The 16,124-nt window shown below is 38.5% G+C and overlaps 1 protein-coding gene across 3 annotated transcripts in view; it reads left to right on the top strand.

Moving 5' to 3' along the window:
* LOC131071448 (transcription factor RADIALIS) overlaps positions 1-16,124 on the top strand; it is a 121,328-nt gene that overhangs the window by 19,662 nt on the left and 85,542 nt on the right. The window contains exon 2 of one of the 3 annotated variants that reach the window (XM_058007289.2): positions 14,557-14,689. The exons of 1 other annotated variant lie outside the window; for it this stretch is intronic. In XM_058007289.2, the coding sequence (XP_057863272.1) occupies positions 14,557-14,674 (118 nt within the window). In that variant the 3' untranslated portion in view covers positions 14,675-14,689. Of the gene's footprint in view, positions 1-13,660; positions 14,196-14,556; positions 14,690-16,124 lie in introns of those variants that run through there. One more of the 3 variants, XM_058007303.2, reaches the window with a different exon arrangement.

Here is a 16,124-nt window from a genome sequence, read left to right as displayed (position 1 = left end):
GTTGAGAGAGCAGGGCATAGCTATGACTTTCACTTTGGAAGAGAAACCAGCTGAAGGAGGAGCAAGTGTAAGCGAAGGTAATCCTAATCCCATAAATGCAAATGAAGGCAACCTTCGAAGTGCAAGTGAAGGCGATCTCCATCCAAGAGGTTCGAAGAGGAAAGAGAGACCTGGAAAGAGAGAATCTTCCAAGAAGAAACAAGAGACCAGCCGAGATCGTTCATCCGGTACATCTTCTCGACAAGAGAAAAGGACACTTGAAGTGGAAGAGTCTATGGAATCGATGGTTCAGAATGATAAAGAAGGACAGGTACCTCAAGGGTCGCCAAGTGGATCTCTCCAAGATTATGAGCTACATGAAGACAAGAACAATGACGAGGTAACATCTCCTCACAGAGAAGAAGAAATATTGCATAAGGAGATACAGGTCAAAGAGACAAGATCAACCATCCCAGATTGGTTGAAGGAAAGATTAACGAGGGTGATTGTGATCGAGGACGAGGACAATGTGATTGATTTAGAGAGCCTTGTTGGACATTCCCAGGAAGTGACAGAGAAGAGAAAGGCTACCAAGATGTCTAAGATGATTAGAGATGAGACTGGATCCAGAATTTTACAGATAGCTACACCGGCAGTAGACAAGTATGAAGGTGAGATCTTAGCAGAGGAATATGATATAGAGACATTTGAGCTAGGTCCATCCACAGCTGAGCAAACACTAGATGATGCCACAGATTCCTTTGAGGCATTGAAGGACAAGCTTAGAGAAGAAATGGAGAAGAGTAGAAAGCTTGAGAGGGAGGTCGGTGCATGGAGAACATATTTCAGCCATCTCAATCAGCCTTTAGGACGTCAGGATCCAGCAAGATCACCCATACAGGCACTTCCCCTTCAATCAATTGGTGAGGCAGAGAGATTCAGGAGTATGGTCCAGCGTATGAGTACTTGGATGGATAAATCTCATATAGTTGCCGTAGAATTTGCAACAAGGATGATGAAGACTATTCATAGGGCTATTCAGGTTCTTGAGATCATCCACAATTTGATGATAACGGTAGCTGCTTTTGCTCATACCAAGGATGTTATCATTCCTGTCTTGAAAGTAATTAGACAAACATCGAGGAAGGTCTTAACGCAGGAAAAGATTATGGATGGAGGACCTCACAGTTTACTTCAGTGGTCAACCTTACTCCAGATGAAGGAAGTTCTCTTTGAGGACATCAGTACTAGGTGCAGTCATGTTGAGGAGGTGATCAACCCGATCCAGGACAGAGTATTTGAGGTACTACGTACCATTCTTGGCAGGAGGATCGAAGTTGAGACAGATGTGGATTTGCAAGAATTGGAAGATAGAATCAAGGTCATCTTTTGCAAGGACGTCAATATCACAGATGAGCAACAGGACCAGATGTTTGCTACCATGCTCCTGATCGAAAAGACTAAGGAACTTGAACTTACATGGGACGCAGCTCTTCTAGATGCATTTGATCAGGTCATCCACTTGGAAGAAAGAATGAAGAATCTTCCCGAGATTCCAATTGCTGAAATCGAGGGAATCGTATCAAGATTCATTGCATATGCTAAAAAGGAGCATTGGAAAGGGAATAAGATTCTAGATGAGAGGTTGTTATAGATGACATGGCACCTTAATTGTCATTGGTCTATGTCTCCTAGATTTTCGTGCCAAATTTATCATTGGCTATGCATTTAATGTTGTGCAATAAAAGGGGAACTTTTGTAACAAACCCTAATTAGGGTTTAGGTGTCATGATCTTGACCGTTAATCTGCTTTCAATCTGGACCATTCATTGTAATTGAGGATGCTATTTATACCCTCATTTTCATTTCATTTGTAATAGAGATAGTTAAGAGATTAGAGAGAGAGTTTGATGTATTAGAGAGATTAGAGTTAGAAGCAATTTTACTTTTGTAGCAAGATTGAGTTTGAGGAATGGAATTCAAACAATTGTTGTATATGATGACTTTGAAATCAATGAAATATTGAAGTTATGGTGTTTTGTTGCAACTTTCTTGGTTATCTTCATGGTTATTCAATTTACTTGAATCATGCTCAATCAAAGCAGTGTGTTAATTCGAAGGACATAGTGTGAGACTTGATCTTTGGTAGGATTCGTAATCCAAACCACTAGCTTCTTGCTGATTGTAGGAACGCCTTGCGTGGTCGACTGGAGATATTTGAATCACTTAACCTTCAATCATTATTGTATCTTGGATATGTACCTTCGTGGTAGTGTCTTTGATCTTTGATGCATTGAAAATCATTTCGTTACCTTAGAAGATCGCACCAATTTCAATTAAGTTGTTATTTTATGGCGAAATTGAAGTTGGTAGAATCTTGCCAAGTCTTGTCTACATGAAGTCATTCTTAGGGTTAGATTAGATTAGACCTCTTGCAAACCCTATCCTTTTGTTATTTTTTTTGAAAAGCTTCTTTAGTTTAGTAAGACTTTCGGAGTGTAAGGCCCCTTAAGAACACAGCAAATCACATCATACCGCTGGAGCTTATCCACACGTAGAGACCCTACTTACCAGAACATTGGAGTCATCCTAACTAATCCTTCATGCGAATCTTCAGCAGTTAGAGACTTTATTCAAGAGAGGATAAGATGCCTTTAGGTATTTTATTCTGTGTATGATGGTGTACAAAATACACGTCAACAGGACCCTAGCCAAGTTTTGATTTCGAATATTATGTTGCTAGATCTTCTTGCCTTTACTAAACTGTGAAAAAAATTGGTGTTTCGGTCTCCCTCTTGAAGCTGACATTCTCGCGATATCTATCACCAAAATATCTCTTCCCTAGAAAGAATCTTTGAGAGAATGTTTCAATTCTTTTTCCTTAAGATATTCCTATTCTGTCATACCCCTAACAGCTATGTTTGAATTCAACTCTTCAAGCTCCTACTCTATTCTGAGCCATTACTATTTTTAGTAAGTGTCACCCTGTCCCGGTTTGCCCTAATTTGATGTTTAGAATTACTTACTATTTTTAGTAAGTTTATTTTTGACAGGTCTATCTCAGGCAGTTGACAGGACACTAATGACAGAGCATTCCTGAAGATCTAGTTCCAAATCCGAAAAGTTGAAAAAGCAAGTAGATGATCAAAAAAATGGCTAAGTATGGAATTTTTTCCTGAAAAGGAAAAAGCACAAAAAAGTATTCTACGGCATGAGAAATCCACTTCAATCCAAAAATGGCATCCAAATCTAGGTGATGAGCAAAAAATGCATAAGGCAATGAAGAATTTCTAAGTTTGTCAAAATTCCTTCATCATGCCCAAGTGGCGCTCAAGGAGGAAGTAGGGCGCTAAAACCATGAAGAGGAGGAATTTCCTCCCACTTGCAAGATTCCTTCCCTTAGAAATCCGCTCAACAAGAAGTCAAGGTGCCAAAATGGGGTAAGTGAGGAAAATTGTCCCAAGGAAAGAATTCCTTCTTCCTAGTGAAAATCCGCCCAAGGCATGAAGGGGGCACTAAAATGACCTCAAGGAGGAATTTCTCCTTAGACAAAAAATCCTCCTACATATGAAATTTCCGCCCAAGACTATGATAGGGCGCCAAATAGAGGTCATGGTGGAATTTCCAATTCAATTTTGCCGAAAATCCTTTACCATGGCCAAATGGTGACCAAGCAGGAGGTAGAGTGCTAAAGTGGCACTAAGGAGGAATTTCAAAAAGAAGTTTCTTGCTCCACATTGAAATGGCGCTTGTGGAAGGACTTGGGTGCTAAAACGAGGAAGAGGAGGAATTTCCTCCCTCAACGATTTATTGAATTCCTTTATTGCAAATCTAAGGTTATTTATGTTATTTTACAGGAATGGCGGAATCCAGCAAAACTACGAACACATCGCGATAGGCGCAAATAAAAAATGAGCAAAGAGGATTCCTTCCAAAGTCAATGATCATTTCAAAGTGGAAGGAAGTCAACAACACTAACTTGGGAATGCTTAGACTAGGAGAATTCCGAAAGAGAGTTTATGGAACAGTGGGACGTGGTTCGTCAGCCATTGCCACCAGAATTGTCAAGAGCAGGATCGTTGCAACTGTTGGTTTCCCTCTAGCCATCCAATGCCCGGAGCTGATCATAGAGAGTGCAAAACACTACAATCCAGAAAGAGAGGCAATTTTGGCACTGAATGGCAGACTCCTAGCCAACCTTTCAGCTGTAGCAATTGGAGAAACATTTGGAATTCTAGCATACTAGTCCATGACCTATAGGAGCAAGGCAAGCACAACAATGATATATGATGTTGGCTTCGAGAGATGTGCTGGAATAATTAACAAAGTTTGGATGTAGAGGCCAAAGCCACACATTTCCAAGATGCCCAAGCAAATCATCAACATGGACTTTAAGCAAGAGTATGCCGAACTTGTGCTAATGCTGAGCAGAATCATAGGATGTCCACAAGCCTTCATATTTGAACCTTGGATGTTTTTCTTCCTTAGTGAAGTAATGGAAGGTGATGGAATGAAGGATTGGGCAAAGATGATTAGCCACAACTTGGACCAGCAGTTGAAGAATTTAAAGCAATCCCAATCCTTCTATAGGAGTTTATACGTCATCTACTTGCTAGCCAAAATGGGCAAATATGATGGTTTGCCAAGAAAGGGACCCATGGGATGTGGACTAGTACAATTGAAAGTTCATGAGTGCTATCCGTAGTTGCACTTTTACGAAACCACTTTCAAGATGGTAAGCGACACTTTCGCAATGCATATAACTAGATTGTTACAAGGTGGACTTCACACAAGGTTGTTGCAGGAGGCTAGAAAGCTGATAAAGAAGTATGGGGCCTGGTATATCCAATTTCCCAAATTCACTTACATTTGGGTCTAAGGGTTCTCAGATCAGCCGTATAAGTTGCCAAGATATCCAACAGACAAGATGGTGTTGCTGGAGCTTACCAGGCAGTTGATTGCCTATGACTAAATCCAAAAGAAGAAGTTGTCGATTGAATTTCTAGTTGTCGTAGGAGATTATGTGAAAATGTGTCCAACATTGGCAACGGCTGAAAAGTCTGTAGATGAACTGCTATTTTATCATTTGACATTCCATACGACAAGGTCGTTCTTTGATCCATTACAACAAGATCAAGATGGTTGTTGGAGTGAAGAACAAGCACAAGATCCAGCTGGAAGATTACTGGGCCAATGCCAGGGATGACTTCGAAGTTAGGAAGAGGATGTTTTCTAGATTGCCTCTTAATTTGATAAGACTTTTTAAAGTAATACAAGTGCCAGATCAATTTGAGGAAGATGAAAATATGGCTCAACTAGAGTACGAAAATTTGAAGGATAGGCCTATTTAGGTCCAGATTGGCTAGAGCCAAAAGTTGATGATTGAAGTGTCCTAAGTCGGTCAGTCTTGAAATCCACTAGGCATTGGGTTGATCTACATGTCGCAAATGTAAAAGCAAAGAACACTCGCTTGACTTACCAGTTGATGGGAGATCTGGACTCCCATAGTGAAGCAATGGAAGGATCATCATGAGCTTGGGCTAGGGAAGAAGAAATTCCACAGGATAGACTAGAGCGAAGGAAAGAGAAGAACATTCCTCGAAATTCGCAAGCAAGGAAAAGAAAGGAGGTCCAGCAAGAGGAGCTGCAGCAAAAGAGGCCAAGAGTAGAAGAAGCACAATCAAAGGCTAGTTCTTCGAGCATGCACGAGGTTGAGATGTTCACATGAGAAGTTGCAGGGAGCCAATCGCAGGAAAATGATCTTGACATGACACATCCACAAGAAATTCTCAGCATAAGTGCTTCCCATCAACCTGTTCAACAGAGGAGTCAGGAACAAGAACTTCATCCTAATCCCGGACAACAGGATCAAGATTGTTTCATTGAAATGATGAAATGTCCCCCTCAATTTTTTTTCAATTTTTTAACACAAGATCACTACCCATTAGCATTAGCATTAGCAGTAAGAAATATCATGATCAATACAATTGGTGATTAAACCAACCACTTCCACTTTTCAGCGGGTGAAGTAAGAACAGTAGAAAATAACAATTCCTTAGCGGTAAGACCAGCCAATTTACAAGCCAAATAGAGATAGAACAAGATAATCACTCGACCACTTTCCAGCGGGAGGACTATGTATAAAAAAAATCTATCACTCGACCACTTATGCAGCCGAAGGACAGAGAACATCAAATAATCACTTGACCACTTATTCAGCGGGAGGACCAGAGTACAGTAAAATAGAGAAATAGGTGGCTAAGCCAACCTCTTCCACTTATGCAGTGGGTGATACAAGTATATTGCAGAGAGATGGATTGTTCAGTACTATTGAATCAATCTTACAATATTTTATCTTGCAAATACTGTCACTACACTATGATTTCAATCTCTAAATAGAAATGAAAGTACTCCAAGGAATTACAATAAGATATCTCCGAAATAACTAGCCAAATACACACTTAACCAAATCTGAAATGAATTACTAGCAATACCAAAAACGAACCAGCAACACAGAAATGCTCTTAACTCTCTCAAAACTCCACCAAACAACTCCAAATCAGCGGCTAAAGAAGGCTATGGGGATGGTGATCAAACCCCAACCCAAAAAACACATCAAACCTCACTAAAAAATCTGCTTGCGGCCCTAGGGCAAGGCTGAAATGGTACGGCCAGCAATGAAAAATTACACACTCCACCTCATAATACGAGCCTCTAGATGAAAAACCGCTCAGCAGAGGGGCTTCCAACGAGCTATTACCTAGAATGAACGGATACACAGACAGAGAGTTATGAATTAAAATAAGCTACAACCACACCCAAAACCAGCAAGCTGGAAACACACCAAAACACTCAAAATCCTGAAAATAGGCTCACAATCCATTCTATTAGCTCACTCTATCTCTCTGGATGAAAGATAGTCTCATTAGACCAGCTAGGTGCTATCTCTCAAGCACGAAACTGATGGTTGCTAGGAAGCTCTTAACTTCGAAGCTCAACTGGCAATAATCCGACAACATAACAATATCAATAATCAAGCATCCCCAAGATAAGAACCCAACACTCTTATTTATAGCCCCTCTTGAGTCTCCAAATTCAAATTCAAGTTCACTCCAAATGGCACCCAAACCAAATGCAATTTCATTTCATATTAATTTGGCATTGGCATTTCATTTCCCCATTCACTCCAAGTCGACCAACATAGGGGAGCATTAGAACTTAATTAAAATGCCAATAATATTGACATAAATTATAAAATTGAACTTTGGCGTCCAAATGAGGAAGTAAAATATAATGCCAAATTGACTTAAGACTTAAAATATTATTTCATTCCCTTAAGTCGTCCAAGTCAATAATAAAGATATATATATAAATCTCACACCAAGGCATTAAAATATATTAAAAAATACTTTTCCTCAAGTATTGAACAACTGCCATATTGAGCTTGCGGGCCAAAGTGTTGAAATTGCATTGCTAGAAATAAGCAACTGAACTGGACCACATGAACCTGCCAAAATTAGAACTGCTAAAAATAGTATTTACTAAAAATAGCATACTGCTAAAAATAGTAAGTTATTCCAAAGTGATTTTTACCACATTCTGAGCAGCCGTTGCAACTTACTAAAAATAGCAAGTCCAAAAAAAGTCTTCAGATTCATTTGCATGTTACACTATCGCGAAGCTCTCTGAAAACGCAAAAAAACCTAGAGAAATAAGCTGCCCTTGTCTGCACTTACTAAAAATAGTAAGTTTGCCAAACTTTGTTGCTTGCTATGCATGTATCATCATTGCGAAGCTTTCCGAAAACCCAGAAGGAATCCAGAACCAAAACTGACAAACTCCAACATGCAAGCCATCAAAAACACTGAAACATCCTCCCAGAGGTAGGGAACCCTATTTTCTCCTCCCAACTAGGCTAAGGGTCGTTGAGATAGGCTAACGGCCAACTGAACTGATATCTGTTGAGAAGGGGACATTACAAATGAATCTTGGAGACTTAGGAACTTTTGAGGAAGTTTCCCAGGAACATGCACAATTGGAAGTTCAACATCAACTAGTAGCCGCTCCAGATTGGCTAAAGGAAAGGATGAGGAAAGAGCCAGAAGAAGAGATGGATCCAACACAGGAATTAGAAGAACTTCTAAGTAGAATAGACAAGTAGTGGAGAAGAAGGAAGCTAGGAAGTTTTCCAAGATCACAAGAGATGAGTTTGAATCCAGGACATTGCACTTAGCTATGCCAAGAGTGGACAAGGATAGAAGTGAAATCACGCCCAATGAATATGAAATCAGAGAGGTCAACTTGGGGCGTGCTTCCAAGGCACAATTGGTGGAAGACTTTGATGAATCTTCCTTAGCACTAAAAGAACAGATGAAAAGAATGGAAGAAAAGAATAGGAAGCTGAAGAGTGAAAATAGGGCCTCCTGTGAATATCTACGACGCTTGAAGCATCCACTCAGAGAATAAGATCCATCCTTTGTTCCTCCTTCTCTTCCTAGGGAATCTATTGATGGCATTGAAGAAATGAGGAGAAGATCTCAGTGTTCCAAGGAATGGGTGGAGGATGTCTTTGCTTTAGCTAGAAAATTCATTGAAGGCTTGGCTCACTTCCGTTGGAGAATTCTTGCTATCCTAAACATACTTGAAACTGCAGACAGTTCATGGGAAGATGTGCATATCTATCAAGACTTGACGATTCCGCGCCTGAGAGCATTAATGAGAATTCCTAGGCGAACTTTGATTGATTGAAAGGTTGTCCAGGAGAATGAAATTTTTGACTTTCCTCGGTGGTTTTATGTTGTTTGCACTGGGAAGGAACTCTTTGAAAGATTCAGCAAGGAGTCAACATCATTAAAAGAGTCAGTTAGGAAGATAGAGGAACAAGTCCTCAATGCAGTTGAGGCATTGCTTGCAAGAAGGTTGACTGAGGAGGAGCTAACTGTTGACTTCCTAAAGGACAAGTTGCACGAGTTCTTCTTTGTGGAATCCTTCTCCAAGGAACATTTGGAGAATGTTTCCTTGTTTTCCAGCACGATGCGAAGAACTCAAGAGGCGACAACAAGTTGGGAGAAGTTTTTCTCAAAGTATGAAGAGGATATTTTGTTGTTGGAATTCAAAATGGAAATTGTGCCAAGTGTCTCCATAGGAGAGCTGGAGGCCGTCATCGCTAGATTCATTGCATTCGCCATAAATGAACGAGATAATGGTCACCCATTTTTGGACGAGAATCTATTAATTACATGAAGGCATGGTGGCACGGTGCATTTAATGCATAATGGATGCCATTTTTAAGAGCAGGAAGCAATGAGTACATAGTTGGTGTGATTCCTCATTAATGTTGATTCCCACTACTTGGCGTCATACTTGGAATCTTTGGTCAAACCCTATTTAGGGTTTTGCATGTTCAATCTCAGCCATTGATTTGATTGTAATCTGGGTCACCCATTTTTTTCCTCGAGGCCTTTAAAAGGGGGTCACCCCTTCATTTGTAAAGGGAGAGAGTTTTGTATGAGATTGTTGCGATAAGTTTATGAAATAATAATAGTGAAGCATTGGCTTTTGGTGTTCACTTGTGTTGTTTCAAAACTTGCATGGTTTCACCTTCCTCACTTAGTTTAGATTCGTTTCAAGCATTTAGATGAACGAAGTTGATTGTATTGTTTTACGGTGAGATTGCTCTCTGATACCTTTTGTTGATAGATGATTTCTATCCACAGTGCAAGGTTGGACTGAGCTCTTATATGTGTGTGCTTAACTTAAATTGTTGGATGAACATTGTTCTTTGATGGTGTTCATTAATGGTTTAAAATCTTACAAACACAATCTTTGAAGATTGTACCCTCTTTATGTAGTTATCTGCTAGTGGCGAAGTGAAGTGTGGTTGATCTCATCTGAATCATTGTTATCTATTGAGTTCTTAGATTAGAATAGCTTTCCTAAACCCTTTCTCATTTTATTTTCCACATTATTTCATTGAAAAATCCTAAAAAGAGAGCTACATATGGCCAAATGATTCGTGAGAATCTCCTTGAAGTCACAAATCTGTCTAAGTTTTCTTCAAGTGTGCGTAAGTCCCCTTGGATTACTAGCAACATCAACTAAACCAGTCTATATCCACAGTAAAGTTGCTAGTATGCAGTTGGAACCTTGGAGTCAATGTATGATCTTCCTGCAATCTTAGCATACGTCTGGTTTTAATCAAGAGAGGATAAAGTGGCTGTTGGAAAACTTTATTCTATGTTGGTGTGGTCGCAAAACACTTGTCAATAGGTCGGCCAGAAATAGGGACAAGTAGTAGCCCCAACAAGTCAACCACAAAAAAAACATACAGTCCAATCCAAGAGATAGAAAGGATCGAAAGACATCTCGAGAAGTAGTGGGCGGATCCCAAAGCAACCAATCTTTTCAAAACATATTTTCCTACATCTTCACACTTCACCAACCTACAATGATCAAAACATCCTTGTAACATCATTTGTTCACTCAAGAGCACCAAGAGGATGATCCAACATCTTGTAGCATACACAAGATCATCACCATGCTTCTAATCCTCATCTTAATATGATATCATTATGATACCATCTTTGCTGATAACCAACAAGATATGAGATCACCATCATCGTTCTTCAACATACACATCATCATAAGCACCATTGCAACATACCATGTAGACATCAAGCACGAAGAAGGTGGACATCCACAACAAATAACATCTTTATATTTCAGCAACATCTCTACTCATTTGCATATGGAACATCAATGACAACACACATCTGATAGGACAACCATCAGCCATCTGCACTATCTCCAAAGCACTCATCTGCACTCTACATTAATGACAACACACTACTACACAATAGACACTAATGACAACAATCTCTACACTATATCAGCAACATATACTTCCATCATCAGCAACAATCTCCAACAATCATAACACATCAGTAACATATACTTCCATAAAAGCTCATAATCAATGACAACACTCAAATTGAGGTTTGACATCAATGACAACTGCCAATAGAAGGACCCATGAAGTTGGTTGTTGAGTTTGTGAAGTTTGAGGGTTTTGAGAGCCTTCTAGAGGAGGTGATTGTGAAGATGTCCCATTCTTGAGTTCCTCTTGACTTGCTTCCATATTTCTCTTATGTTGTGATATTGTGGTTGCAATGCAAAATAGTGATATCTTGAATAGGATTGGATATTTGGATTAGATAAAAGATACTTGTTGCTTCAAAGCTAAAATTGATCAAAGTCAAACTGAATCTCCAAAATTATAAAGATAAAGATAAAGGTTTACTTGACTAGACTTGTGAGTCCAAGCAAACAGATAAAAAGTGAAATACACCAACTCAAGAGTAGAGAAAGACTCAAAAGCCAATAGATTCACCAATGACAAAAGATGATCAAGCTTTTCAACTTGGAATAGACTTGTGAGATCAAGCAAAAAAAATAAAATGATAATGACAACAAAAAGAGAGGAGATCCAACTTAGACTTTAATGAATTTGAGCAATGATTTGGCAAGCTTCTTAAATCATTATCTCGCTCTCCAAATCTTATCAAGATGTTGAGTTTAAGTTTCAAGTTTTAAGTGTAATTGTATTGGAAGTTTGGTGTTTGAAAGTTTTGGGTTTTGGTAGTTGTTTTGGTTGGATGATTTCTTTTGGCAAGAGATGTAAACAACAAGATAGATAATGATACTTTCAAAGCATGGAAAGACATTGAGCACATTAACACATCTAGATTCACAAAGATAAAAGACTTGCTTGTTTTGAAATTTGTTATTTGATTTGATACAATATGCAAGTACACACAAAATATGAATGAAAAAGATAATTTCCTTATGGCTCAATTTGGATAAGTGTTCCCTTTTGGTTTCAAGCAGGGAGGCTAATCTAAACATTCAAACATGCAAGACACATAAATAAGTCTACTCAAGTGGGTTTATCAATCCTTGTATGAACAAGCCACCAAAAGAAAAAAGATGGCCAAAAAGTTTCAAATAGGCTTCATAAGCTCAACTAAGGGATCCTTTATATACCACAAGGGTACATTGAGGCATAAATCCGTAGATGAAAGAGAATAATACCAAATAGCTGGGAGGAGAGGGTAACCTATTCTTCACTTTCACTTCTTGAAGGTATAAAGTTATTAGAGGCTTAGCCTAGATTGACAAGATTTCTTTTTGAAGAGGCATGTTTTCAATTTACCCCCTGCTCTTTATACTTCGCCGGAACACGAGAGCTGAGGTTGTCCCTAGAGTGATCACTTCTCTAGGCAGGCCTCCTAAAAAAAGAAAGCCAGATCACTTATTTTTGATCCTCAAGTTTGCCCCAGGATACGAGAGGAGAACATATGTAAGTAGACCCTGGGGACTAAAACATCTATAATGCTCTAAGTGTAGACAAAAGCATCTGCATTTGATTAATTTCTCAATCAACAACAGTCATAATAAATATCTTAGGCTTTCTCTGTGTTCTTGTTTTTGATTTCATGCTTTTGGGATAACCAATGGATATTAAAGCCTCTCACACCATTGTCACACAAGCATGAAATATAAAAATGGCTGTAATAATTCAGACCTCAAGACATAAAAAGTTATCCAGGAAGTATCTTGCATATCCAATAATTATATGGAAGAGGAAAGTGCCCCTGCTTACCAATAATAACAAATAATACATGGGAATGCCCATTTACGTATGATAACAAATGACAAGCAGGAGCGCATTGCTTTGCTATAAAAACAAATGAGAAGTGGGAGCTTCCGGCTACCCAATTATAACAACTGACAATCGAGCTAACCTTGCGACCTCTAGACCACCTTCAAACAATGGGAAATGTAGACACTTATTGTTGTTTAGAAATGCAATTTATCTATTGATTGTGACTTAAGTCATGCCTAACTTGTGTATTGTAGACAATCTGTAACAAGAAGTAGATTCATCCTTTGTTCAACATGCAATTTTGTGCTTGGGGCACAACACAATGTACACAGTTATGCAGTTAGACATAATGTAAAATTTTTCCTCTTCTTGATGATGTATCACAAAGTGTGGTCCAGAATGTGAATTCAAAAAACATTTACACAATTATTATCAGAAGCTTTTACATTTGCTCATTTGGATTGTGGAAATATTATGTCTTTAACATAATGTGGTTGGAAAATTCAGCAATGACAATGATGTCAATCCAACTTTAAGGTAGATTTGTGATTAAGTATGTACTTTTCTTAGTAATTTAAAGAAAATAACAAGAACCCTGCCTGCCATAATAACAAATGACGAGTGGGGGAATCTTACCAATAATGAATACAACTTGCGGCACCTTTCTACCCAAGAGAGAAAGTACAAAGTTACAATGCACCCTAGGATTTCAGTTCTCTCGCTCGGTCTCTGCCTCTCTCTCCCCCCTGTGCCCTCCCTTCCTCCAACTGCCCCTCCCCCTTCACCCTCTGCACCCTGCCCCTGTCCTCCTCTCTCTCCCCCTCTCCCTTCCTGCCCTATCCTTTTCTCCAGCCTCTCTTTCTCCCTCCCCACTATTTTCCTCTCTCTATAGAAAGTCGATCGTGTAGGTTCACTTGTGGTGTTTACTCTGGATTCAAACAGAATCAGCTTGATGCATAGATTATGATGCATTACAGTTTGCAATATTCTGAAGGTTGAAAATGTTTGGAATGGCAGGTGAAGCAAAGTCATAAGTGATTCCAGGAGAAAATTTCTGTGATGAATAGGGAAGCAGTGCACTATAAGAAGTGCAAATGGTGAAGCAGAAAGAAGAATACACTAAGGACATAAATGAATGGAAGCAGAAGTCCTTGATTTTGGTGCTCAGCCTAGCAAAACAACACACTAAACTGTAGGAGTGACATTGGAAGTTGGAGAAATTTTCAGGAATGGAAAAGGAAAAGTCATCCTAGGAAACTCAAGTGCTATAGATCCAAAGAGATTATGAATTTGAGTCGGATGTATAAAAGGGGTTACTAGGAAAGCTCTAGAGGTATCATGGTCAGTAACATAAGTGTATCAGATATTGGAATCAGACAATGCAGTTCTTCAGCCCTAAGTGAGGTGTGATGTTGATGAATACTGTATTCTGGCCATGTTGTGCAGTAGTTATTGCATAGTCTGGGTCATTTCTCTGACAAGTCCACACATATTGTTTATGTTGTCAACCAAAGTATTGAAATATTTACCCATTCCATGTTTGAAATCATTAACAACCAGCTTAATTTTTTCCAAATTTTCTTTGAACTGCAATAATGATGGAAAAAATTCAACAGTTCAAATAATTTCAGCTGGTTGTTAATTTATATTGTAAATTTACGATACAATTATTTTCCAACTTCTGTATCATGGTTATACTGTAAATGTTCTTCTATTATCCTTTTGAACTATTTAATAACTAGCTGAATATTTTCCACGTTAAGAGACTGTATTTCTAACTTCAGTATCATGCTTCTATTGTATCTTTGTATATCTGGAGATGTGCATCTCTACATTTGCATCATATCATGAAATTTATCACATTTGCTTATACTTGAAATAATTCTGGTGGTAACATGGTCTTGATGTTGTAGACATTACGCCAATCGTTTTTGGTTGAAAATATGTTCAATTTACTTGAAGATGACTGCTGATGACCTCAACTGCTCTGGTTTATCTTCAATTATTGCTTTGAAATGGGAAAAGTTTTGATTTCACTGGAGGATTTGGTGCCCTCACCATTGATTGAATATAAGGCAGTCCCAGATGCCATAACATCATCTCTTTTGTATTCCATGGTGAAATGCTGTTCACCTCTAGACTCACCTCGTTCGTCTATATTGGCTTCACTGGATTCTTTGTAGGATGCATTCAACATGTTTTCTTGATCATGTCTTATTTGTTCAGCTCTTAACTCATCCCCATTCATATTTTTTAAATTTATCATAGCTTCTGTGGAGGCTTCAAGTCCTATGTCGTCCAAGATGCTCTAAAGCTGTCCACACTAGATTTGAGTACTTTTTGTATGTAGCATCTCAATTTTCAATGCTTTTCAAAAGCATTATAGCCATTTCTTGAATTAGTTGCCTCATATTTAGGCTGCCAATCCTGGTAGGGGATTTGGGGTTAGTATATATATTGTTTTTTATATTTTTTTATAGATTTTTAAATAATTTTTTATAATTTAATATATTAAAATTATTAAAAAACAACGATAGTCATTATTGCCAATAAACAAAATGCTTAAATACTTCATAATTTGCAAAAAAGAGAATACTCAAATTCATAATTTAGTGATTTGTCAAATGTCAATACACAATGAAAGTTACAATCAATATTCAATAATCTTCATATTGCTCTTCATTAAGGGCATCTAGGTTAATTTTTGGATCAATTTCATTTGAACCACAATAAACTACAATGCCACTTCTACTAGCCATGTCATATGTAGAAGCTGGCTCATCTATAGAGATTTCAGCGAAGTGTGGAACAATAGTGTCTAAGTTGGCACACTCAAGAGTTAGATCCCAAATCCTTATCACCACCTTGTTATTCAGGTCTCTTATGTGACAATAGATGCAAGTTGGAGTTCACAAAGACCAAATCCTTAGCTTCTTTTGCATCCAATTGGCTGCACTTAACTGAGTGGGTAAAGGAGTATTTGCTCCAATTCCTCGTAGTTGAACAAGAACTCACAACCTATAGAAATTTTTAAACTTCTGGAAAAATAAGCTATATTCCATTGAGTCTTAGAATGAAGGGATGGGGGAATGTGGGGTTAGGTCTCAAGAATGGGGAGACGAAGGGCCTAGATTTGGGGATGGCAATTAGCAGGGGTCTAGAAGTGGAGACTCCAATGGGGCTGAGGGGTAGTGCCCTTGGGTTGAAGAGAAGAATTCCCACCACAAAGCCCGAATTAAGGCGTTTGAAACCAAACAAACCATCATGGTGCATGCCACTTTCACAATTTTTCACTAAGGGTAAATTAGGTATTTTTGTAATATCCCCAATTAGGGATACTGTATATCTAATTGATTAACTCCACAAGATACTGATTATTAAACCTTATTTCAAATCAGATTTAGTGCAACAGATAATATACTTAACAACATATGCATAAATTAATGATAATCCCTTTCAAAATGAATAATTATCACAACAA

The sequence above is a fragment of the Cryptomeria japonica genome, chromosome 1 (genome assembly GCF_030272615.1).
Source record: "Cryptomeria japonica chromosome 1, Sugi_1.0, whole genome shotgun sequence".
Classification (NCBI taxonomy): domain Eukaryota; kingdom Viridiplantae; phylum Streptophyta; class Pinopsida; order Cupressales; family Cupressaceae; genus Cryptomeria; species Cryptomeria japonica.
Note: the sequence above shows the minus strand (reverse complement) of the source record. Positions and strands in the feature narration are given on the sequence as shown.